At 43.2% G+C, this 27,228-nt stretch overlaps 1 protein-coding gene across 1 annotated transcript in view; it reads left to right on the top strand.

Annotated features, from left to right (window-relative positions):
- B3GALTL (beta 1,3-galactosyltransferase-like) overlaps positions 1 to 27,228 on the top strand; it is a 120,703-nt gene that overhangs the window by 90,414 nt on the left and 3,061 nt on the right. Inside the window, exons 15-16 of the mRNA XM_011946940.1 lie at positions 16,205 to 16,324; positions 22,389 to 22,533. Of these exons, the coding sequence (XP_011802330.1) occupies positions 16,205 to 16,324; positions 22,389 to 22,533 (265 nt within the window). The remainder of the gene's footprint in view (positions 1 to 16,204; positions 16,325 to 22,388; positions 22,534 to 27,228) is intronic.

Below are 27,228 nucleotides of genomic sequence, written 5' to 3'. Positions count from 1 at the left end.
TTGAGTTTGCTGGAGGTTCACTCCAGACCTCATCTGCCTGGATATCACCAGTGGAGGCTGCAGAACAGCAAAGATTGCTGCCTTTTCCTTCCTTTGGAAGCATTGTCCCAGACAGGCACCCACCAGATGCCAGCTGGGGCTCTCCTGTATGAGGTGTCTGCCGGCCCCTGCTGGGAGGTGTCTCCCAGTCAGGAGGCACAGGGTTCAGGGACCCACTTGAAGAGGCAGTCTGTCCCTTAGGAGAGCTCCAGTGCTGTGCTTGGAGATCCATTGCTCTCTTCAGAGCCAGCAGACATGAACATTTAAGTCTGCTGAAGCTGTACCCATAGCCACCCCTTCCCCCAGTGCTCTGTCCCAGGGAGATGGGAGTTTTATCTATAAGCCCCTGACTGGGCCTCCGCCTTTCATTCAGAGATGCCCTGCCCAGAGAGGAGGAATCTAGAGAGGCAGTCTGGCTACAGCAACTTTGCTTAGCTGTGGTGGCCTCCACCCAGTTCGAAGTTCTAGGCAGCTTTGTTTACACTCTGAGGGGAAAACCACCTACTCAAGCCTCAGTAATGGCAGATGCCCCTCCCCCCACCAAGCTCAAGCATCCCGGGTGGACTTCAGACTGCTGTGCTGGCAGCCAGAATTGCCAGCCAGTGGATTTTAGCTTGCTGGGTTCTGTGGAGGTAGGATTCGCTGAGCTAGACTACTTGGCTCCCTGGCTTCAGCCCCCTGAAAAGGGGAGTGAACAGTTCTGTCTCACTGGAATTGCAGGCACCACCGGGGTATAAAAAAAACTCCTGCAGCTATGTCGGTGTCTGCCCAAATGGCTGCCCAGTTTTGTGCGTGAAACCCAGGGACCTGGTTGGTGTAGGTACCTGAGGGAATATCCTGGTCTGCGGGTTGTGAAGACCTTGGGAAAAGCGTAGGATCTGGGCCAGAATGCACTGTTCCTCATAGCACAGTCCCTCTCGGCTTCCCTTGGCTAGGTGAGGGAGTTCCCCGACCCCTTGCGCCTCCCACGTAAGATGACGCACCCCGTTTCTGTTTGCCATCTGTGGACTGCACCCACTGTCCAACCAGTCCCAGTGAGATGCGCCAGGTACCGCAGTTGGAAATGCAGAAATCACCTGCCTTCTGCATTGATCTCACTGGGAGCTGCAGACCAGAGCTGTTCCTGTTCAGCCATCTTGCCAACCATCTCCTGTTTTGTTTTGATAATTATTTCTCATAGTTCTCGAGGCTAGAAGCCTGAGATCAGGGTGCCGGCATGGTTGGGCTCTGGTGAGGGCTCTCTTTTCGGTTGCAGCATGCTGACTTCTTGTATCCTCAGATGGTGGAAAGAGAGCAAGCTAGCTCTGTGGCCTCTTAGAAGGTAATGAATCCCATTTATGAGGTCTCCACCCTCATAATCTCTTCACCCCCGCCAAAGGTCCTACCTCTAAATACCTTCATATTGGGAATTAGATTTCAACATATGATAAAATTTGGGGGGAACACAAACATTCATTCCATAACAGCTGCTAGTCTTCTCTTAGTGTAGATTATCAAATACTAAGAAGAAGGGTGTACTTTTCAATAGAGATGATGGAGAAACACTGTAAAATTATGTAACATTTTTTTTTTCATCACCATCTGGTTCATCCACAGTATGTTTCTTTTTCTTTTTTTTATTGTGGTAAAGTACACACAACATCAAATTTACCATCATAACCATTTTTAAGTGTACAGTTTAGTAGTATTAAATACATTCATAATGTTGTGCAGCCATCTCCATAACTCTTTTCATCTTGTAAAACTGAACCTCTATATCCATTAAACAATAACTGTCTATACTCCCCCATCCCCTGGCAACCATCATTCTATTTTCTGCCTCTATGATTTTGACTACTCTCAGTACCTCATATAAATGGAATCATACAGTACTTTTTTTTTTTTTGACTTGCTTATTTTACTTAGCATAATGTCCACGAAGTTTATCCGTGTTGTAGCATATTGCAGAATTTCCTTCCTATTTAAGACTGAATAACATTCCATGGATACAATATGGATAGACCATATTTTGCTTATCCATTCATCTGTTGATGGACACTCCCTCAACATGGGGTTGTGGGTATGCACCCAGAAATTGAATGACTAGATCATGTGGTAATTTTATTTTTAATGGAACCATCACACTGTTTTTCCATAGAGGTTGTTCCATTTTACGTTCCTACCGGAAGTGCACAAGGTTTCCAGTTTCTCCACATCCTTATCAACCCCATTATTTTCTGGGTGTTTTTGTTTTTGATAGTCACCATTCTAGTGGGTGTGAGTTTTGATTTGCATTTCCGTAATGATTAGTTGATGAGGAGAAAACTGACCTATTTTCCCCTCTGTTCTCACACTGCAATAATCATCAGCACAGAAGACAACTTCTGTGACCAAAAGTGTGGAGCAGGGAGATTTCTCCTACCCACCAAACAATCAGTCCGTTCTGCAGTGGACACCAAATGGGTGTCCCCTAATTCAGTTTTAACACTGTCTACTTGGAGATAGTGCCAGTTCCCACAGTTTGAGGGTTCAGTCCCCAAGACTGCCCTACCACCCCATACACCAGACACCCGTCATTAAGTCCAGGCCTCTAGAACTTCTGACTGATGAGCTTCATGTCGGGGTCTTTCTCACATTTACCAGTTTATTATAAAGGATATTACAAAGATACAGATGAAGAGATGTGTAGGGTGAGGTATGAGAGAAGGGGTGCAGAGCTTCCATGCCCTCCAGGAACCTCTACATGTTCAGACATCCTAAAGCTCTCTGAAGCCTGCTCTCTTGAGCTTTATGAAGGCTTCATTATGTAGCCACAATTGATTAAACCATTGGCCATTGATGATCAACTTGACTTTCAGCTGCTTTCCCCTCCCAGGAGACTGGGGGGTGGGACTGAAAGTCCCAACTCTCTAATCATGCCTTTGTCTTTCTAGTGACCAGTCCCATCTTGAAGCTGTCGGTGAACATTAGCCTACAAAAAGATAGCAATTTGGATGTTCCAAAGATTTTAGGATTGGTATGTCAGCAAATGGGTGATGAAAGCCAAATATATATTTCTTAATATCACAGTCTGCCCTTGGTCTTCAGATACCTTACGTCAAAAGAACATATAACTCAAAATATATTGCCACATTAGAGTCTCATTGCATCGTTAATAACTAGTCTAGTCCATTATATTGTATTAATATTTCCCAGGGTGAGTCCTCTCAGGTTTGCAGGCTTCCCTTCAATCTTGTCGGGTTCCAAAGCTGGAGCAGTCTTGGCAAACAAATAGCTTTCCCTTTTTAGATATCTGTTATAATTGAGGTGAGAGACAATGTCATCTGTTTCTCTGAGTGTCTTTCAAGGTGTTAATGTAATGTTGGATTTCCCTCAATTTATAATCCATTATTCATTCCTTTACCCTCAACTACTATTTCTCTTTCTCTCCGTTAATACCCAAATGTTTTCACCTTTGGAAGAGTCATCAGAATCACGGCCGTTCCGGTTTAGATTGCACTCAGCAATGCTAGTCTGGCAGGTACCTCCTCCTTAGTCCATTCCCATGCAGATAGGGTCAAGTTACGTAGTGCACAGCTAGTGGGTTATTTTTACCACCAGGCAATATAGCTGCATTCACTTTTAGCCCCAGTTTTGCTAAATGGGGTGAAGGAGCAACCCAGTCACATCAGGCCCTAAGGAATTTTGACATAAGGTTTAAAAACATAGTTATGGTTTTTTGCTTAGAAATCAGCCCTGCTTCCAGCACTGGCAGTTGCAGGCCTGGTCCTAGGACCACTACATCAGGTAGGAGGGAAAGAAAAGGTTTTAGTGAGCTGATTTGGGGAATAAAGAAAAAATGGTCGTTATTCCAGTGTGCTCCTGGCTTGGCAAGATTTGCATAGTCATCCCAGCATCCTCTTCATCCCTTCTTCTCCAGATCAGCTTTAGAAAAACAGGAACATCTCGTGGGCAGACTCCTTTAGTCCCAGTCATGTTGAGTATGAGCACACACTCTTGAAGGCATGTAAGCCAGCCTTTTATGTTTCCAGTGTGTTAAATACCTGTTCTACTCATCTATCAAACTATGACTCTAAGGAGACTATCTCTGTGCCCATTGTTGGACATTGTAGGCTGTACAGTGTGTTCCTTGGTCTGAAGAAATGACGATTGGCCACACAAATCCATGCAGTATCTTCTGTTTAGTTGTTTTTTTAATGGTACTCAAGAGTATTTGCATGTTCCACTGAGTAAGCAGAAGCCATGCCAGAGTCAGTGTCTATTCCTGTCAAGACCCATTGGTAGCCCCATAGGGCCACTAGCATCAGTCTCTGTATTGCCAGCTTTGTTTTGGGCCTTTGCACCAGGGAATCTGCCCAATAGTCATTATCAGTCTCTGTTTTTTTTGCTGGTGTACAGAACAGTTCTTATTGGCATTTTGTGCCTGAGAGGATGCAAAAGGAACATGTCTAGATTCAGCCCATCTCTGCCTGCTGCCGTACCCCCATGTCCACTGATCTCATGGATCCAGGTGGCCACCTCAAGGGAGTACACAGGGATACTTGCTTGTCAATTCCAGTCACCTTCCAAACCTGGAAAGGGGCTCTTCTGATTGACATGAATTTGTTCTGCTTTAATGCACCCCTCAAATGTCCATGGGGCCATGCTTCATATGGGCATCCTTTTAATAGACCAAGTATCCGTTGCCCTCTTGCCTGACTGTATGGGCAGGTGGTTGGTCACTGCCTATGAGTAAGTAAAATCCCAAACACAGGTGTTTCTATCAGTGTTCAATTCTTCCATTACTGTTAGGAAAATGCATGCAATACAGCCCACCAAGATTATTTGTTCTTACCTCCTGTGGCCAAAATAGCAACTTCCAAACAGGATGGTATTCATTTACCCTGGCATTGCCATCCTCAAACCAAGTAGCTCTTGGTTGGTCAGTCAAGAGCTGCTTACAGGGTACTGTGGAATCCAGTGGCTCCTCACATAGTTCCAGAGTCAGTTTTAGGGGAAAAGAGACCCTCTGTTTGTGAGGGTCTCCTCCTTGCTTTCCCCAGGTAGCATGATCCCATACAAATTCTGTTTTATAATGGAACTCATTTGGGCATTGCCTCCCTTATTAGAGTGTTTCTCTGACATCACCCAAAACAGCCTGGGCATTTCAGGTATAATTGTAATTGTCCGACGGGTTTTTCCTGCCTGCTGCACAGATAAAACCAGTTCATCGAGACCCTAATGCTGCAGTAAAGAAAGAGTTTAATTAATGCAAGACTGGCCAAGTGGAAAGACTGGAGTTATTACTTAAAGTAGTCGCACTGAGAACTCAGAGACTAGGATTTTTATGGTTAATGGGTGGGCAGGGGGCTAGGAAATGGTTACTGCTGATTGGTTGGGAACGAAGTCGTAGAGATGTGGAAAACGGTCCTTGTACACTGAATCTGCCTCTGGTTGGGGACCACAGGACCGATTGAGTCACGAGTCATGGGTCTGAGTGGGGTCAGTTCTTCGCCAGAAGGCAGAAATCTGAAAAACATCTCAAAAGACCAGTCTTGGGTTCTACAATAGTAATGTTTTCTATAGGAGCAATTGCGGAAATGTCAAGTCTTGTGACCTCTGTCTACGTGATTCTTGAGCAGTAAGGGATGATAAAAAATACACTTTAGCAAAGTTCAGGCCCCTCCCCTGATCCTAATCTTGTGGTCTTTCATTAGTTTTTGGTCTCTGAGCAAGGAGGAGATTAGCTTTAGGGAGAGACTGTTAGCATCCTTGCTTCCAAGTTAAACTATAAACTAAATTCCTGCCATGATCAGCTTGACCTATGCCCAGGAATGAGTAAAGACAGCCAGCCTGTGAGACTAGAAGCAAGATGGAGTCAGCCAAGCTAAATTTCTCTCACTGTCATAATCTTTGCAAAGGGGGTTTCATCAAGATCACTTTACGTCCTTCACTCATAGGTGTAGCCTCAATTAATGTCCTGTAGCAAGGAAGTAAATGCCCTTCAAGTGGAAATTCTCTAGTTCAAAGTCCTAGTTGTCATTGCTGGGAGGCACTCACAAACCTTTGCCATGAGCCCCAGGAAGTACTCTGCAAAGGGCTATATCAAATGGGGAGGTTGTCCCCACCAGCTCTTCAGTTTCTATTCTGTACTATGTGGGCCTGGGCAATCCTAACTGGTTCCAATTTTAGCATGTTCCATTAATACTGCTCAAAGGATTTACATACCTTCTGTTTTACAGTACTGGATAGGGGGAACATTTCCCAGTCAGATAAAATGTCTCTTCCCATAATGCAACCAGGTAAAAGAGATAAAGCCATTTCACATGAAGTATGTTCAAATATGCCAGCTTTCATAATCCTAACAACCCTTACACTTTTATGTTCTAGTCCCAGGAATTTCCCTGTTTTGTCCCCAGATCATTTTACCTTCTCTTTTGCAAAAGGCTTTGGATCTCCAGTCTGGAGTCCCGCCAGGAGACCCTGGCCTCTCTGTTAGTTGTTACCTTGATTAACCAGTCTAACAGGTAATTCTAGGTTGGGTTTCTCATTTTCATCTTTATCTTCTTGTCTTTAAAATTCTCCAAACTGGGGGAAATACAGCAAACTGGTTTGGGCCCTTAAATGTTGAGAGATCAGCTGGGGGTCCCTTTCCTCCACTCTGTCTTCAATAATGTTGTATTAAGACCTTTGTTTTAACCCCATCAATTTCTATTTTCTTCATTCCATTTTTTAATAACCACCTAAATATGTCCCCTCCTGGGGTGAGTTCCATGGCTCTCCCCTTTCTTTTTCCCCTTTCACTCCTATCAATGTTTTCTCTATTCATCTTATTTCTTACAAACCATTTAAAAATTTCCACCTCCCAGGATGAGTCCTTTGACTCTCCCCTCTCCCCTTCATCATTTTCTTGTTAATTAGTCTAATGTTTTTATTAGCATCTGTAAGACCTCGAGGTAAAGCTTAGACAGCAAATTTGATAAGGCTTCTGGAACCGTCTTGGTTTTGCACCAGTAAGGTTGTTGTATGAGGTGCCCATACAAAATGGGCCCCTTTAACAACAGCATGTACCATGGCCTGGATAATGGGCATATTCAGTGGGTGAATATCCCATTTATCATAAAGCTAGTCCCATATGGCTTACACATGAAATGTATCAGCTGCATAATTTGGGGTGTTCCATTTGGCATTTATAAGTGGAGTCTGGCAGTCCCCCTTCTCAGGGTAAACAGACTTTTATTCAGTCCACCAGGCTTGCTATTCCCTTGGGAATAACCTCCTGTGTGTCTGGATTATGTACACCCATGTGCAATTGTTCAGCAGTGAGCTGTGAGTCCTTCATCAACCCAAACATGTTCTTCCATTCTGCAGCATTCAAAACCAAAGATACTGCCCCTAAATTAGTTATTCTCATAATCCATTTTTATAAAGGTTCCTCAGGAAGCGGATGATACAGATCAACAAAATGGAGTGTTCCTTTACACCATACCCTCTAGTTTCAGTAATTATTTGGTTTTTCCCTTCTCCCACATTGACTACCCTCTTGGTCACCACAGGTCTCAGAGGTACTTTCTGTTGTTCCTGCATAATTTTGCCGTTGTGCAGTGGTTCCGAGGCTAGTGGCTGAAGCTCAGACTCACTGAAATCTAAGCTTGGTGTATGTAGCATCAGGGTCTAACCCAGCACTCTCTTTTAATTTTATTTTAGCTAATATAGATAACAGTAATCAAGGGATTGAATAGTTTGCTTTTTTCTGATTAGTTTGCATTTTCTTGTGCCTCTGGTGAACCAATTCTCCATCTCAAAATTCCACTGGTGACTTTTACCTTTAGTAATTGAGCATAGCACTGTGGCTCCATTGTCGTGGGTGATCATTTGGCCGCCCAGGAATCAAGGGTTTCTCATCCCCTAGCCTTTTATCCTTTCTCTTCTCAAACCAAATGTTTCTCTGAACCTGAGCCATTCTAGCTAATCCCACTTCACTAACACCAATTGTTCCTGAAAAACTGTCAGAACATTTTTTTGTGTGTGTTCTTATACCACAACAATCAATGAGGAAGCCTTCTATGACCCCAAAATATGTGGGAATTTCTTCCCCCCAGCAAACAAGCAGTCCTCTACCAGCTGGGTGTCAGCTCTAATTCAGTTCAGTTCTGACACTATCTGCCTGGGGATAGCCTTAGATCCCACAGGTTGAGGGCTCAGTCCCCAAGACTGCTTCCCCAGACACCAGTCATAAGTCCAGACCTCCAGATCTTCTGACTGACTGGCTTTAAGTTGGGGTTCCCACAGCCCCTTCTTTAGGTTCCTTTGCTGGAGCAGCTAACAGAACTCAGGGAAACACTTACGTTTACTGGTTTACTGTAAAGGATATTATCAAGGATGCAGATGAAGAGATATGTAGGGCAGGGTATGGGGGAAGGAATGTGGAGCTTCTGTGCCCCCCTTGGGTGCTCAACCCCTAGGAATCTGCATGTTTAGCTATCCAGGAACTGTTCGAACCCTGTCCTTTTGGGGTTTTATGGCGGTTTCCTTATATAGGCATGATTGGCAACCATGTAAAAATGTGATTGAACAGAAAGCACATGTTCTAAACCCAGAAAGACCTCCTTATTCGACTTTTCTTGGCCTCTCTGTGTAGTATTTCTTCCTCTAAGTTATGGAGCAGGACATTCTCTGGAATTAGAGTCTTTTGACCCACAGTCAGATTAAATTCCTACCTTGGGCAGGTATAAGGACATTGATAGCGCCAAGAGGCACACAAATTCCTAGGCAGAAAGGGCCAGGTCCCCAGTGAAATCCAACCTTCAAGCCAAAGACAGACTGAAGCATGACAGCCAGGCTATCAGCTCAGGGTAGAGTCCACGGCCAGGAGTGAGAACTTCCTCAGTGCCTTTTAGCTAATCAAATGGTGCTTTTCCCAGGCCCACCCATGGACCAGTCAGCACACACTCTCTGGTCCTGAGCCCATAAAAACCCCAGACTTAGTCACATATTCGGACTACCTGCCTTACGGCACCCTGTCACACAAAGGACTACCCACTTTGGGTCCCCTCTCGTGTTGAGAGCTGTTCTCTCATTCAGTAAAACCATACCCCACCTGGCTTACTCTCCAGTGTGTGTGTGTGTGTAACCTCATTCTTCTTGGACGTGGGACAAGAACCTGGGACCCGCTGAACAGTGGGGGTGAAAAAGGTTGTAACACTTTCCTTACTGGCTCACTGAGCTGAGGGCGGTGACGCACTCCCGTTCACTAGAGCGGCAACCCTTCTGGGGGCCTAGACCTCAGGATTTCCTGAGCCGGAGCTGTAACACTGTAATCCTCTCACCCCTTGCTGGTGCCAGGCAGCTGCCCCACATGATGAGAACTGGCAGTGATGGGGCTGGGGCAGCCCAGAAGCCATGAGTGGAGTGGGGCGGCAGGACCAAATGAGCTGGGACACGCCCCCATTCACCGAAGCATGCACATGGTAGGAATGAATGAGCTACAATAAGAACAAGCTGCAATGCTTCCTGGGGACTCAGAGCTTAGGACTCCCTGAGCAAAAGGGTAACAACCCTTGGGGTTCCACAGTTGCTGGCATCTCCAAGTTTTCAGGCTCTGCTGCGTCTCCCACCCCTTGTCCAGATGCTGGCACCCAAGGAGGAAGCTGGTCTCAGCATGCCCAGCCCAGCTATGGGCTGAGCACAGAGCCACAGCAGGCATGGAACCTGGGCCAGTAACGTGAACTAAGCGCAGCCTGCCAGGCTTAGTGGGCAGAGCAAGTCTAGTGGCAAGCCCAGAGCCTAGTGAGGCCCTGACCAGAGGTGCCGCTGGCTAACCGGAGATTTCTGGCTGGTGAAGCAGCACTGAAAGAATCCTGTGTCAACAGGAGAAGGTCAGAGAGAGAGACTGTTTCCTGAGATCTGCTCCTGAGGCCTAATAAAGCAACCCAGCATTATAACAAAAGACTAACGAGGGCTATGGGAGTTAAAAGCCAGGAACTCTGGATGAAAACCAATATATATGTATTCATCCATTTTTACACAGCCAAACCATATCAGTATATAATCATAATATCACACCAGGATAGTGGACAGCTCAGTAGTCTGACAGCAAGAATATAATGCTCAATTCTAAACTAGAGAATGTAAACACAGCAAGGAAATCCTGGATACAGAGTTGAATTGCACCATGCTAGACTGGCTGCTGCTCTCCATGATTATGATCTGTCACACATCAATAAGAGACCTAGAACTTGCTTTCCTGAGAACAAGAGATGAGTAGTTTTGTTTGTAGGACACAGTGAATTTTGATGCTACTACCCTGAACGATTGCAAGCATATTCTTTCTCAACCACTTTCTAAAGCTGAAAGTAAGTTCAGTAGCCTAGAAACTGATCTCCATCATGCAAGTGATGCTCTCAGAGAAAAGACCTTGGTTTTAGAATCTGTACAAAGAAACCTAAGCCCTCATGCATGACACTACCAGGTCAGGGATAACCAGGTCCACATGTCTTTATGTCTTTCCACAATGTCAGACTTTTACTGATGCTATTTCAGCCACAAAAGCCATGAGCTACATGGAGTTCCCAAGGAATTGATTCTCATTACTTCCTTTTCAGTCGGTAGAGCCATAGGCACACAGGTTCAAGCCACTCCACAAGTGAGTCAATATTGCAAACCCTAATAGTATACTTAATATATAATTTTATAGATTAAACTTCCCATAACAAAGTTAACATTTAACATCAAGAAAAAGGGGATAGGAAAAAGGGTTAATGAACCACTCCAGGGAGAGAGACATTGACAAAAAGAATATCCTGTTCTGGGCCAGGCAGTCCCTCAGTCTTGCAAGGAAGAGACTTTGATGTGGGCAGAGTCTTCAGTGGCAGATACCAGGTGCTTATCACAAGTGACAGCAAGACTGTCAGTTAAGATGGCCGTTTGAGCTGCTGAAGTCTTGCTCTTTCTGTGGCCACAGAGTCCTCTGGTGAGGACTGAAAATGGAGGAGTGTGCTTGGTTATGTCCTCATTTGATTGAATAGGGTCTTTATTGATCAAGCAAAACATCTGGTCCCTGTTGGCAAAGTGCCTAATGAAATGTAAGATGGAGTCTTTTTCTGAGATGAAGTTACTTATGTCAAGGATACTCTATGTGTAAGCCAAACACAGTGTTAAATGAAGTAAATCAAACAAATGTATTAGGATGAGTAAGATAAAGTAAGTAAATACATTGGAAAGCAGAAGTCTGTAAAAGAGGGATTATCTTGACTACAGAGTAAAAACAGAAAGCCCCAAAACTTACATGGAAACAAATTTAGTACAACAAGAATGTGGAAACAAATTTAGTACAAGAAAGAGACCAAAGAAAGAGAAAACAAGATATAGTAGAAAAGTTAAAAGAAAATCTATCTTTGCAGACATAAGCAGCATCTTGAGAAAACTTAGTTAAGAGAGAATAAAATTGCTTCGATAAGAAGCTGGAAGGAGCTGAGAAAGATCTGAAATCTGAACTCTTGAAAATGAAAACTTTCCATAAGACTAATAAAACTGAGTTGGAAAAATATAACCAGCTCTATCTACAAGAATTAAAAGTTAGAAAATCACTGGCAACTAAACTAAACAAAACCAATGATAGAATAGCAGAGGTTAGTAGCAAACTCCTTGTAGAGAACAGCAGACCAGATTTTTACGCCACTCTTATTACGAGGCAGTCCTAGAGTCACCGTGTATGCTGAAAACAGGGTAGTATTCAAAGAACATTTTCTAGTCACTCAGAAATCATCATTGTCAGAGGCCTTGATCTTCAGACAGATATAAATCTGACTGGAAGTCTTGTGGACACTTTTCACAGGTCAGAGTTTCTTTTCATATATTAAATTTGTTTTCTTCAGTTTCAGCTTTAGCTTTGTTAGCTAGGGTATTTTTGTAAGACTCGCGAGTGGGGATGGGAAAGGTGATCTTTGTACTTTGTTTTCTTCTTACCCGTCCCTCCCACCAAAAAATGAGACACCAGAACTGTTAATGTTACTGTTGCTCTGTGAGAAAAGATATCTTGGTGAATAATTTAGAGACATTTGTAGGGCTCAGAAGAAGACAGGAAAATGTGGGAAAGTTTGGAACTTTAGCCAAGAGACTTGTTGAATGGCTTTGCCCAAAATGTTGATAGTGATATGAACAATAAACTACTGGTTGAGGTGATATCAGATGGAAATGAGGAACTTATTGGGAACTGGAGTAAAGGTGATTCTTGCTTTGTTTTAGCAAAGAGACTTGTGGTATTTTGCCCCTGCCCTAGAGATTTGTGAAACTTTCACTTGAGAGAGATGATTTAGGGTATCTGGTGGAAGAAACTTCCAAGCAGAAAAGCATTCAAGATCTGACTTGGATCCTGTTAAAGGCATTCAGTTTTGTAAGGGAGGCAGAGCATAAAAGTTTGGAAAATGTGTACCCTGACTATGCGATAGAAAAGAAAAACCCATTTTCTGGGGAGAAATTCAAGCCAGCTGCAGAACTTTGTGTGAGTAACAAGGAGCCTAATGTTAATTCCCAAGATGGGGGAAATGTCTCCAGTCCATGTCAGGGACCTTGGCGGCAGCCCCTTCCCCCACTGCCCTCCCTCCACATCAGAGGCCCAGGAGGAAAAAGTGGTTTTGTGAGCTGGACTCAGGGTCCCCATGCTGTGTGCAGTCTAGGGACTTGGTGCCCTGCATCCCAGCCACTCCAGCCGTATCTAAAAGAGGCCAAGGTACAGCTCAGGCTGTGGCTTCAGAGGGTGGAAGCCCCAAGCCTTGGCAGCTTCCATGTGGTATTGAGCCTGCAGGTGCATAGAAGAATTGAGGTTTGAGAACCTCTGCCTAGATTTCAGAAGATGTATGGAAATGCCTGGATGCCCAGGCAAAAGTTTGCTGCAGGATGGCGGCCCTCATGGAGAACCTCTGCTAGTGGGGAAGGGAAATATGAGGTCAGAGCCCCCACACAGAGTCCCTACTGGGGCACCACCTAGTGGAGCTGTGAGAAGAGAGCCACTGTCCTCCAGACCCCAGAATGGTAGATCCACTGACGGCTTGCTCCATGCGCCTGGAAGAGCTGCAGACACTCAATGTCAGCCCATGAAAGCAGCTAGGAGGGAGGCTATACTCTGCAAAGCCACAGGGGAACAGCTGCCAAAGACCATGGGAACCCACCTCTTGTATCAGTGTTACCTGGATGTGAGACATGGAGTCAAAGGAGATCCTTTTGGAACAGTTAAGATTCGACTGCATCACTGGATTTTGGACTTGCATAGGGCCTGTGGCCCCTTCATTTTGGCCAATTTCTCCCATTCAGAATGGCTGTATTTACCCAATGCCTATACCCGCATTGTATCTAGGAAGAACTAACTTGCTTTTGATTTTACAGGCTCATAGGCGGAAGGAATTTGTCTTGTCTCAGATGAGACATTGGACTGTGGACGTTTGAATTAATGCTGAAATGAGTTAAGACCTTTGGGGACTGCTGGGAAAGCATGACTGGTTTTGAAATGTGAGGACATGATATTTGAGAGGGGCCAGGGGTGGAATGATATGGTTTGGCTGTGTCCCCACCGAAATCTCAACTTGAATTATGTCTGTCAAAATTCGCACGTGTTGTGGGAGGGACCCAGTGGGAGGTAATTGAATCATGAGGGCCGGTCTTTCCCATGCTATTCTCATGATAGTGAATAAAACTCATGAGATCTGATGGGTTTATCAGGGGTTGCTGCTTTTGCTGCTTTCTCGTTGTCTTTTGCTGCCACAATGTAAGAAGTGCCTTTCGCTTTCTGCCATAATTGTGAGACCTCCTCAGCCACATGGAACTGTAAGTCAAATGAAACCTTTTCCCCCCAGTCTTGAGTATGTCTTTATCAGCAGCGTGAAATGGACTAATGCATTAAATTGGTACCAGGAGTAGAGTGTTGCTGAAAAGATGCTCAAATATGTGGCAGTGACTTTGGAACTGGGTAACAGGCAGAGGTTGGAACAGTTTGGATTGTTCAGAAAAAGACAGGAAGATGAGTGAAAGTTTGGAGCTTGCTAGAAACTTGTTGAATAGTTTTGACCAGTGAAGTCCAGGCTGAGGTGGTTTCAGATGGAGATGAGGAACTTACTGGGAACTGGAGCAAAGGTCACTCTTGCTGTGCTTTATCAAAGAGACTGGTGGAATTTTGCTGCTGCCCTAGAGATCTGTGGAACCTTGAACTTGAGAGAGGTGATTTAGGGTATCTGGTGGAAGAAATTTCTAAGCAGCAAAGCATTCATGAGGTGACCTGGCTTATTCTGAAAGCATTCAGTCATATTCATTCACAAAGAGATGGTTTGAATTTGGAACTTAATGTTTAAAAGGGAAGCAGAGCATAAAGGTTTGGAAAATTTGCAGCCTGACCATGAGGTAAAAAAGAAAACTCCGTTTTCTGAGGAGAAATTCAACACTGCTGCAGAAATTTGCATAAGTAACAAGGAGCTGAATGTTTATAACCAAGGCAATAGGGAACGTGTCTCCAGGGCATGTCAGAGATCTTCACGGCTGCCCCTTTCATCACAGGCCCAGAGGCCTCAGAGGGAAAAATGGTTTCATGGGCCTGGCCCAGGGCCCCACTGCTCTATGCAGCCTTGGGACTTGGTGCCCTGTGTCCCAGACGCTCCAGCTCCAGCCATGGCTAAAAGGGGCCAAGATACAGCTTGGCCTTTGCTTCAGAGGGTGCAAGCCCCAAGCTTTGGCAGCTTCCACATAGCATTGGGCCTACAGGTACACAGAAGACAAGAGTTGAAGTTTGGGAACGTCTGCCTAGATTTCAGAGAATGTATAGAAATACCTGGATGTCCAGGCAGAAGTCTGCTGCAGGGGTGGGTCCCTCATGAAGAACTTCTGCTATGGCAGTGCAGAAGGCAAATGTGGGGTTGGAACCCCCACACAGAGTCCCCAGTGGGACACTGCCTAGTAGAGTGCTCAGAAGAGGACCACTATCCTCCAGACCCCAGAATGGTAAATCCAGTGACAGCTTGCTCTGTGCACCTTGAACAACCAGCCTGTGAAAGCAGCCATGGGGGCTGTCCCCTGCAGAGCCACAGGGGTGGGCTGGCCAAGGCCTTGGGAGCCCACCTCATGCATCAGCGTGTCCTGAATGTGAGACATGGAATGAAGGAGACTTTGGAGGTTTAATATTTAATGATTGCCTGGCCAGGTTTTGCACTTGCATGGAGCCTGTGGCCCCTTTGTTTGGCCATTTTCTCCCATTTGGAACAGGAATATTTACCTCCTGTATCCCCTGTGCCCCCATTGTATCTTAGAAGTAACTAACTTGCTTTTGATTTTGCAGGCTTATAGGTGAAAGGGACATTTCTAAGTGGTGTAAGTTCTTAAAACAGAAAAAATAGCCTTTCTTAGCACTACCCTTTGTGTCTACTTAAAAAAGTTATTTTTTGATTTTATTTTCCTATAAATTCATTGTTTTCATCCGAACAGCAACTGCAGTTGCAGGCATTTTTATGACCAACTCATGGATAGTCTCACTTTAGCGAACCCAGACTAATACACTGCCCTTTGTAAGCTATTGTTGCTAACGTGTGTTAAAGGCAGATAGGGGCCAAAAGGTGTTCAAAAGTATAAGCAATTAGACACAGAAAGTTCTCAGATTTGGGAGGCCTTGTTGAGGGAAACATAAGCATGATTGTGCCCATTATCTGAGGATTTCTAGGGTAGACTCACTGCCCAAATTCTCTTCCCCACCTGCCAACCAGGGGCCCAACGTGCATTTGCATCTCAGTGGCTCCTTTTTAGGCCATCAGGAATTTTTTTCTTAAATACCAAGTTCATCTGAAAAGATGTGAGGAATTAGTTCACACTCACTTGGAAACAGGACTGGTAGAAATAAGATCTAGAGCACACTGGCCAACTTCACTTCAGTAACCTGCCACTCTCACCACGCAAATCAGGCAGCCGTATTATGGCAGGGGCTTGTAAAAACCAAGGAACAAGCCACTCGTGTCTCAGTTTCTCTTCTGTTCCCAGTAATGTGCAATGTTCATGCGTTTTCTTTTTTTGTTTGTTGTTTAAAAATTTTATTCATTCTATAAGTCACTCAAATTTCTTAACTATTTCAGTTTAGTGTGACACAGTATAGAGAGTGGGATGTAAGAACCATAAACTATTCCGTAACCACATTTGAATCAAATAATCATGATTTGTGTTCCCTTTGGCATCTCAGTATCTCCAGGCTCCAGCGCTTGCTTAGCTGTTATGACTCCGGCGAGCCTGTGTTTCTGGGAGAGCGCTACGGCTACGGCCTGGGCACTGGCGGCTACAGCTACATCACGGGAGGAGGAGGGTAACTATGATCACAGCTTTCTTCAACTACTTTGAACATAAACTTTCTTTTCCACTTGAGAGGTGGGTCTCTGGCACTGGGATCTATACTGATAGGTGAGTACTCTGTGAATGGTGGTTGTTAGTATGATAGTAAAGTGAACATTATATTTGCAAAATATTAAAAGAACACACAGTAAAGAATATTTTAGCCCTTGAAGAAATGATACAAAAAAGTATGTCATACTTGGTAGAATGTCCCTAACAATGGTTGCTTCTAGGCAGCCAACTAGTTTTGATTGTGTTTAAATGGAGAAAGCAATTGGTTATAGATTTTAATCTCAGAGAATAAGCCAGTAGACTATTAAATTATGTAATGCTTAATAAATCACCTTTGGGGAAAGTATAGACGCTTACTTAGGCAATTAAGTGATATTTGTGTAGGATTTATAGGTTTTAAATAACAGTTAAAAATCAATATTTTAAATGAAGCATCTGCCTAATCTCTTCTTATGAAGAAAGATTTTAACTTGATTTATATGGGTGAATCAATTAAGCAGTTTTCCCTATTACTTCTATAGTCTTACTATTGGTGTGTGTAGGCAAAATCTTATCAACTGTAGTCATTTAAATTCATTCAGTAGATATTTATGTTTGCTGTGTGCCAGGCACCATTCTAGTTTATAATCTAATGGATGATACACTTCTGGAGGGCTGGGACCTTAAATTCCTCCTTTGCAATTCCCTAGATTGGAACAATTCCTACAGGAAACCTGCAGGATCTCAACAGTCATATGACAGGCATCCTGGTTTGGTCTAGCCGATTCAGTGGTGAAGATAACAGGGTTATGGAGGTGGCTCTTTTGCAGTGATAACCAAACCTGAGCGTGTGTGCTGATCTTTGTTAGTCTATGACTTGCATCTGCCTGAGGTCATTAACAACAGGAGGGGGAGTCCAGGGAGGCCTTTGAAAAGACACTAGAGTAAGCCCAAGGAGTGTTGACCTCCTTATCAAAAAAGGTTCAAGCTATTTGCAGCCTTACTGTAATGCATTGGGCTTTCTGGGTGAAGAGTTAGGGCCGAGTAAGGATCAGAGCATGGCACCCATCGAGCCAGGATGTTCCACTTTGAAAGTGGCCCTGTTATTTGTATATGGGTTTATATACTTTATAGCATGATAGTGTTCATATAATATTTTTAAAACAGAAGTGACTTGTTATGTGATTTCTGCAAGAAAACCATTTTGTTGTCTTCATTGCATATTGGATTTAGCTGTTGTTTCCAAGACTGGCACTCAAGGCCTTCTGAAACCTCGCTTTACCTCACCTATCTAGCATTGCCTTTCATCATCCCAGTTGGTGGTTCCTTCGTTCAACTGGCCTTGTGTGGGCCAGGCACGGGGAATGCACAGATGAAAGCTGCACGGCCCCTTCCCCACAGGAGCCCACAGGCCAGTGCCAGATTTGCAAATACATTGCACAATTGTCATTGGTCCCCCTTCCCTTGCCCCTGGCAGGCCCTGCTGGACCACCGAGGTGGCACCTTTCGCTTCTTCTGTGCTCAGTGCCTATCTTGCTCCTGGATACTTCCCACCACCTCTAGTTTTTCCATCTGAAAACTTCTCACCACCACCATGCCGCCATCTTCTTCCTACCCCGCAGAACATCTTGAGTTCACTACTCTGTCTCCATTTTCTCAGCTCCATGCTCAGCCCTTTAAGAGTCATTAACTCCCAGCCTCCTTAACTATCTCACCAAGGTTTCCAGCAACCTTGCTGTAGCTAAATCAAATTAATAATTTCCAGTTTTTATCCTATTTCACCTCTTAGCAGCCTTTAACACCGGTGACTGTTGACCTGAAACACTCCTTTCTCTTGCTTTCCAGGGCGGCATCCTGTCCTTGTTCATCCTTCTTTCTGGTCATTCCTTCTCAGTTGTTTCTATCTATCCCTTCAATGTCTTATGTTTCTCAGGCATCTTTTCTGGTCCTCCTCCTCACCCCGTGTTGTCCCTGGATGATCGTATGGCTTGATGCTGAAGGTACCCGGAACTCTTTCTCCAGTCTAGGACTCTGCTGGCCTCCAGATTCATAGATTCAAAGGGCATCTCCACTGGACAGATTGACAGACACATCACACTCAGCACCTTGTCATTTCTGACTGTAACCCCTGATTGGTTCTTCCAGTGTCCCCCTCTCAAGGAAGACGGTGGCATATATGAGTTCTCACCCCGGGAGTCTGTGAGTCAACTCTCACCCTTTCTCTCCTTCTTTCCCCACTCCCTGCAATCAACTGAATCACCCAGTCCTGTCCATTTTATTTCCTAAATCGCTCTTCTGTCAATACTTCTGTCTCCAGTAATCTCAACCAGATCGCTGTCATCTCCTGTATGAGTTCCTGCCACAGCCTCCTATTCTCCCTACTTTTTTGTCTTAAACTGCACTCCATGCTGTTGCCCACACTGTAGTCAAAGGGACCTATCTAAAAGCAGATCTGGCCCTCTCTCCCCTCTGCTCAGATGCCCTCAGTGGCTTCTCATTGTCTTTATTTTTCCCCAAGAGTGTGAACCTTTTTCTACTTTTGACACCTAAGACAAATAGATGATCATTCAGATTTTAAAAAGAGTCAAGTTGATCTGGGATGAGTCTTCAGTTTTGATCATCTCTAGTTTGCCTGAATAACAGCCTCCCTGGATGTTGCTGAGGCCACTGCTTTGGGACCAAAGGCCCAAGAAGAGTTTTGTTTTCTACCTACTTACTAGGCCCAGTTTGCCGCTGAAAGCTGCCATGGTTGGCCTGCTACTCCCCTAGCAAAGATTTTTCTCTCTAGAAATTCATTCATCTAGGCTTCGTGGCATTTACCTCTCTTCAGTTTCATAATTACGTATGATTTTCCTATTATTTGAATATTTTTATTTGAGTGTTACTTTACCATGGCATGAAAGTCTTTTGCATCCTCTGATATCCTAACTGGCAGTAGAACTTCTCCCATTGCCTTTAGGATCAAGTCCACACTCCAAGGCTTATAAGACCTCTCATGATCTTGGCAGATGCTGTTTTACCTTTCTAGCCTCATCCATCTACACCCTCATCTTAAAGAACTCTTGGCTGAACTTGTTTCAGTTTCTCTGAAGCACTATTTTTTTCCTCTCCTCCCAAGATATGACATTTGCTGGTCTCTGCGTAGCACTGTTTCCCCAACTTTCTGCCTGTCTAGTTCCTCCTTGTTCTTTTGGACTCACCATAGCTATCACCATTTACTCTTGAATGCCTTTAGCCCAGTCTAGCCTCTCAAATCTGGGTTTAGTGCATTTCTAATGTACTTTCATAGCATATTATGCAAACCATTATCATTTAATTGCCTATTTACTTTTCTGTTTTCCACTTAAATTATGCATTATTTGAAGGCAGTACCTGTGTGTTTCATTTCTCATTATTTCCTCACTTCTTAGCATAAGGACTCATGTTTTTCAAGGTACAGGGAATAAATGAATAAACAAATCTATGAACACAAGGCACTGATCTTTATATAACTAACATTGACCAATGTGATGTTCTGTATAGCGCTTTTACAAAGATGCAGGAACATTCTTCATGAGATTGTCTCTTACATCAACCTTTGATAAAAGCTGTAAGATGTAATGTTGATTAGTTTCTCTAGTATTACAGTAGAATTTTCTGATGCTCTAGCTTGAGAACCAATATGCCTTTTAACAGCAAGTCAGAATCAGTGGCTTGTAAAACCAATTCGTGGACCATAACTAGCATTTTAAATTAATGAACTATTTAGTGGAATGGAATAAAATGGAAAATATCAGAGTGCATTCCATGTCATAAGGGTAGGTATTGTGACATTTTTGTTTCAGCTTTATACATATCCATGCAGACTCACACACCAAACATAAATGGTTGCAATGTGAAATTCATTTCTTGATTTCTAATTGTGGGTCACAGTCAAGTAAATTTTTGAAAACCATTACCTTAAACCATCTGTCGTGGGTAAGGATGTTTTGACAGAGCCGAGTCAGACATGCAGGTTCCTGTGGTTTCTGTGTAGGTATTTTGCATTATTTGGAGCATGAGACCTTTGTACTATGTGAATCCAAGTGTCTGTTTTTCACTTTGTTGCTTACTCCATGAAAGTTTTGGTACTTGGAGAAAACAAGTTGAATTTCTTTTTTTTTTTTAATTTCAATAGGTTTTTGAGGGCAGGCGGTGTTTGGTTTTATGAGTAAGTTCTTTAGTGGTGATTTCTGAGATTTTGGTGCACCTATCACCCAAGTAGTATACACTGTATCCAATGTGTAATCTTTTATCCCTCATCCCCACCCTTCTTCTGACTTCCCAAAGTTCATTCACTGTATCATTCTTATGCCTTTGCATCCTCATAACTTAGCTGCTATTTATAAGTGAGAACATGTGATGTTTTGACCGTTTCTTTTGGAAAATACTTATTTACATATATGCATTTAGGTAGGAAGCTGTGCTTAGAGTATCTGTCATCAGCCTTTTTGGCAACCTCGGGAGCAAATGACTACACCCAAATAAGACGTTGGGCAGTGTCCTCAGAAGAGGCAGCAGGAAGTGTTACCCAAAGAGACCACCATGGCCTGTTTATTGGCTGAAGGCCAGGAGGGGCAGGCGTGTTTCTCATGCATGTTCCCTTCCTACATCTTCTTGCTCTGCACTGTGTTCTTGGGCAAGTCCCAGACTCTCATGTCAGTTTTTCTTATTTTAGACATTTGTATATTGTATATTGAAGGAAATAAAATAATCCTGTAGCCTTTCAACATCTTTTTAACATTTAATAGTTGGTGGCCAGAGCAGACAAGTGTTCTTTCCAACCAGGATGTGACTGGTAGTTTTCCATTTTGGCGAGCAACCTTATTTGGAAAGAACTCATCAGTATGCTAATAAACAAGTGTTATTGACGGTTCATATTCACTTAGTTTATGCAGATAATTAATGTGAGACTGAGTAGGCAAAAGTATAAAATAATTACAAATTAAAAGTTCATGCTCGCGTTTCATCTTCCTATAAAGTTAGTTTTTCAGAGAGCGGATCAAAAAAATGAAAGTCTTTCTCATTTTTCTCCTTCTACTGGATGCTGACAAAAGAAAAAAAGCATTTTTACTATTTACTGTCCACCCATCTTCTCATGTACGCTCTTTTCCCAGAATCAGTAGCTTGAGCCCAACGTGGCTGATTGGGTGTAGGAGTTCCACTCAGCCACCAAAAATGTGGTGGGGGAGGTTTCACTGTGGACAGCAGGCTTTCTAAGAGAAAGGCAATTTATGGTGGGTTTTCAGACTTGCAGTTTTCCTTTCTCTGTAGTTGACAGGAACTTCGTTTCTTTTTATACCTTCCTATTTTGTTACAATATCTTATGTAAAGAAATTCTCTTGTCTAGTCAAGGGCAGGGAGGGAGTCCTGCACTGTTACAGGGGATGGGGGAGGGGGTTGGCCGCTAACATTAGGTAAAACTGTGCCGAATTGAGCCCAGCATGTGGAATCAGTGTTTTTGATTCAGGGATTCAAGCTCTTTGTCCTTTTTTCCTTCCTCCTAGAGTGATTCATAGAATGTTTCCTCCCCCAGGAAGAAGGTCTTTGCAAAGGCAACTTTGTTCTCGCTTGTTTGATGCATCAAACTTTTATTGAGTGCCGTGGGCAAGGCCTTATATGTGGCAATGGGACTGTATGGATGAATTTTAAGTAGTTTTGCCTTAAAGAAAGTCTTTGATGATTGAGACTGAACTTGTGAATCATATTTTTCCTTCAGCCCTCTCAGTTTTTGAGCTTTTTATGAAATAAAAAGATTCATTTCTACCTTAGGATCAGAATGGAAACAAGAAACCAAACTGTATTTTAAAACAAAGAGAAATTATTTTGGGAACTTGGTACAAAAGTGTTGGAAAGGGCCAGAAGACTAAAAGAGAACAGGTAGGGTTTTACCTGAGCTCAGTAACTAGAGAAAGCTGCTATTGCCTCTCAGTCTGGAGGAGTAGAGTCCTGTTTCCCAGGGCCCATTTGTGCAGCAGCAGTCTCTGTGGAGCTTCTCTAACCCCTTTCTCTGCTCTGGCTCCCACTAGAATGGTCTTCAGCAGAGAAGCCATCAGGAGACTTCTTGCCAGTAAATGTCGGTGCTACAGCAATGATGCTCCCGATGATATGGTCCTGGGAATGTGCTTTAGTGGCTTGGGAATCCCTGTGACACACAGCCCTCTCTTCCATCAGGTGAGGAAATGGTTTTTATTCTTCCCTCACAGCGGGTGGGGGACATCCTTAACAGGACTGTTACCCTGTTTGATGTAACACTGCATCATGTACATCATGAAGACGGGAGGCAAAAACATATTGAAAACCAAGTGGCGTTTGACTGGGATCCTCACATGTAGGACCAGGGAAAATCTGGGTGTTTTGTTTTGTTTTGTTTTGAGACGGAGTCTTGCTCTGTCGCCCAGGCTGGAGTGCAGTGGCACAATCTCGGCTCACTGCAACCTCCACCTCCTGGGTTCACACCATTCTCCTGCCTCAGCCTCCTGAGTAGCTGGGATTATAGGCACTCGCCACTATGCCCGGCTAATTTTTTGTATTCTTTAGTAGAGATAGGGTTTCACTGTATTAGCCAGGATGGTCTCGATCTTCTGACCTCGTGATCCACCCACCTCGGCCTCCCAAAGTGCTGGGATGACAGGCGTGAGCCACCACGCCCAGCTTTTTTTGTTTTTTGTTTTTTAGTTAGAAAGATTGGTGGCATTTAAAAATTACTGGATGCTGCCTAGAAATACATAGTACTGACCTAATATTGTCCTACTGGCCACTGAGTCTATATAATTCTACACCATCCTCAGTTTTTACGCTGTCTGTCTTTTTACTGAGATTTTTCTCCTTCACTTGCCATTAAACTGAATGGCTAAAATCTATTAAATTGCAATTGGGTATCTCAATAAGCATATATTCTTGGGGTTATGGAACAGAAGAGATGAGCTTATGTTTACCAGGGACGGGTAGTGCTTATAGCCTCCCCATACTGCAGTTTGGGGGTTGGAGTAGGAAATCCTTCTGCATTATTTTTAGTATCTTTTACGAACCAAGTCAGTGAATTTTCTGCTAAGAATAATAGCAGATGTCACAAACTTAAACATAGATCCATACCCATGTAATATCCTCCTTCAAGAAATTTAAAGTTTTTGAAACTTGAAGTGTGTATGCATACGTATTTTAGGTGCCTTCTCTTATACTGAAAATATGGTTTTTATGTTTTATTTACTTATTTTTATTTATTTATTTTGAAATAGAGTCTTGCTCACTGCAACGTGGCTCACTGCAGCATTGATCTCCTGGGCTCAAATGATCCTCTTGCCTTAGTCTCCCAAGTATCTGGGACTATAGGCACACACCGCCATGCCTGACTAATTTTTAAATTTTTTTTATAGAGATGGGGGTCTTACTGTGTTGCCCGGGCTGGTCTCAAACTCCTGGACGCAAGCGATCCTCCCACCTCAACTTCCCAAAGTGCTAGGATTATAGATGTGAGCCACTGCACCTGGCCCATGCTTTATTTATTTAGTAACCAGTAGCAAACATTATCATAGCAATATAGAAAACGTAGCATGACAGAAATAGTACTATAGAAAACAACTCGAATAAGACTAAGAAAGTGTTTGCATCATCAGGAAAGGCAGAATCCATTTCTGTATCCTTGAGACAATAACAGAGCATAAAAATAGACCTTTAATATAAGGAAATGTATGAGAAACCTCCTTCCTGATGTCAGTTAGAAGATACTTATTTGTCCTTTAGGACTTTGAGAGGTCTTACCCGCTTTAAGCCTGTGTTGCGTTAGGAAGACTTAGGAAAGTAGGTGTTATTCTCTGTGGCTCCCTCTCTCGCTGTTTCATGGTGTTTCAGTCACACAATAAAAGGGGTAATTAAAACTGTTAGCGTATAAGGGAAATAATTTATCAAGGTTAGTGTGACAGGTCTTAGATTTTTATAGCAGCCCTTTTCATTTAGGGGAGAATAAATTGGCTAATAAAATGATAAGGAGAAAAGAAAGAAGGAAAATCATCTATAGGCAAAAGTCCTTTGAAGATCGTTTTTTTAAAAAAGGTTGTTGTTTCCCCCACTTCACAACCCTTGATTTCCCTAATTCACAGACATTTTAAACTCTTCTAAAATCATAAAATATGTTTAAAACCTATCCTCCCCAACCGATAATGCCTGTATCTTCCAATTCTTAAGCCTCTTTTAGAGAGTTTGATAACGATTTGGACATTGCTTTCCATTTATAGTGTTTAAACCCAGGTCCAAACTGTGTTTGTTCATCTTCACAAAGAAATATCAGCCAAAGAGATAAAATTTAAGAATCCTGATGAGCTAGAGACAGTGTGGGCATTTGGAAGCAGTCTCAAATGCAAAATTGCCTGGGCCGCCACAGTTCTTCTGTTTCTAGAGAAAGTTATTGTGAATTCACAGATTTAGAAGGGGACTCCAGGGAATACCTAGTATTTCCCACCTTTGTTGAAAGTACAGCACCTAGAGCATGTGGTTTGCTGTTCTTCCAAAATTATGTGCCACTAATGGACATGGCAGTGTGCAATGGTTGGTGGTTGCTCAACTCTGGAAATTTCCCAAAAAGTTTTAGACCACCATTATGGTGAGTGAACTGTATGGTATGGAAATCATTTTTTTAACACAGTTATAAAAATGCATTTATCTAAGGAAATGTGATTTTAGTCTCCATGTGTTGCCCTGTTTAGTATGCTCCAGTATTTACAGATGAAAAGTTCTAATTTTGCCCAATGTAGGAGGTCTTTCCTTTTTCTTTTTTTCAAGATGAACTCTTGCTGTGTCACCCAGGCTGGAGTGCAGTGGCATGATCTCAGCTCACTGCAACCTGTGCTTCCTGGGTTCAAACAATTCTCCTGCCTCAGCCTCCCGAGTAGCTGGGACTATAGGTGTGTACCACCTCACCCGGCTAATTTTTTGTATTTTTAGTAGAGACGGGGTTTCACGTGTTAGCCAGGATGGTCTCAATCTCCTGACCTTGTGATCCACCTGCCTCGGCCTCCCAAAGTGCTGGGATTACAGGCTTGAGCCACCACACCCGCCCAGCTGTAGGTCTTATGCAGTTTCAGCTCCTCTCTCTTCCTGTATGCAGATGCCTACCACACTCTGTTCCTCAAGTTCTTCCCCACCCCTCACCCTCCTGTTTGGGATTTCCTCTTGGCACTTTGGGCATAGAGATATGATTACTAGAGGCTGCATAGACTTCTTGGTATTGAAGATACCATTTTGGATGTATTTCACTTTTCTAGTTTTGTCTAATGCTTTTCCATGACCTCGTTTGTCAAAAATGACCAGCAAATTGTAATGTTTAATAAGCCAGCTCTTTTAATGCATGCATAGGCTCCCTAAAATGCAGTGAATCACTTCTAGAATCTGCATTAATCGAGGGAAAAAATGTTACGGTTTCTTTTTTTCCTGTTAGATGCATTTCTGTCTTCAACAGTTTATTTTTAAAGGTGAAAAACAAGCAAGGATTTGTTTCCATTGCTTTTACAGTAGTCCTTCCTTAACCACAGGGATACGTTCCAAGACTCCCCCTCCCCCCGCCCCCAGTGGATGTTTGAAACCTTGGGTATACAGAATCCTAGGTATACTTTGTTTTTTCTTACACTTTACATACCTATGATCAAGTTTACTTTAGAAAGTAGGCAGAGTAAGAGATGAACAGTAATAAAATAGAGCAATTATAACCGTATGCCGGCATCACTACTCTTGCTTTAGGCTATTCTTAAATAAGGGTTCCTTGAACACAAGCACTGTGATACTGCTGCAGTGGACTGGATAATGAGGCGGCTTCTAGCGACTTAGGGGCGGGGAGTGTAGACAGCATGAAAATGCTGGACAAAGGGAGGATTCATGTCCAGTGTGGGATGGAGTGGAACACCCCACATTTCATCCTGATACCCAGAAGGGCCCGCAACTTAGGAATTGTCTATTTCTGTACTTTTCCATTTAACATTTTCAGACTAAAATTGCCTGTGGGACACTGACACTTCAGAAAGTGAAACCATGGAGAAGGGGGAACTACTCTTTCTTTCTTCTGGGATCATTGTGGAATTTTCTAACGGAATTGAGAGGATGTCTGTCTTTGGTTTTCTTCCTTGCCGGTAAACTCTCTCAGAGGGCCTTGCAAAGAAACATCGTATAATAAATGAATTCCTTCACCTAATACTCAAACCTTTCCCAACTCTATTACCAGTGTGTATTTTTTGTCTATCTGTTTTTTCCTTTTAAAATTCCTTTTAGATTTTTAGCTCCATGAGCAGTTACAATTTCTTAAAAATAGCAGTTGTGACAGTTCTCCCCTTAGATTCTTTTGAACTTTTCTCCACAGATATTATTGTTGAAACACTCATCTGAATAGTGTATTTGTGCTGGTGGAGGTAGGTTAGGCCAGGGGCTGCTGAGTGTACCCAGCCGGTGGTGAGACGGCTCGAGCAGAGGCAGCCCGTGCCCTGGCAGAGCACTGGCCCTGGGCTCAGCACCTCTCTCTGGTCTCTAGTCCAGTGTTTGCTAGTCATGTTACTTCTGGGAGCTCCGGTTTCCTCAGCGGTAAACTGGCAGTGAACCATAATATTCTGTCCATTTTACAAGGTTGTTTCTAGGATTAAATGAGATAAAATTTAACAAAGGTATTCTGTAAACCATTTAAGGGAGTTTATTCATATCAAAGATTTAGGCAGACTATAATAAAATAGTAGCCTACAAAAGGCTTGTTTTTAAAATGCATCACATCTAGTTTTGATAGTCAAGACAGTTTTAGTATCGATGACCTAATGAGTTACTTTATAAAACAGAAGGCCCGTATAAATTAATAAACAAATTTAAGATGATTACTGGCCGGGCAAAGTGGCTCAC

The sequence above is a fragment of the Colobus angolensis genome, unplaced genomic scaffold (genome assembly GCF_000951035.1).
Source record: "Colobus angolensis palliatus isolate OR3802 unplaced genomic scaffold, Cang.pa_1.0 Scaffold255, whole genome shotgun sequence".
Taxonomy (NCBI): Eukaryota; Metazoa; Chordata; class Mammalia; order Primates; family Cercopithecidae; genus Colobus; species Colobus angolensis.
The sequence above is the reverse complement of the archived record's forward strand: the minus strand, read 5'-3'. Positions and strand labels throughout refer to the sequence as shown.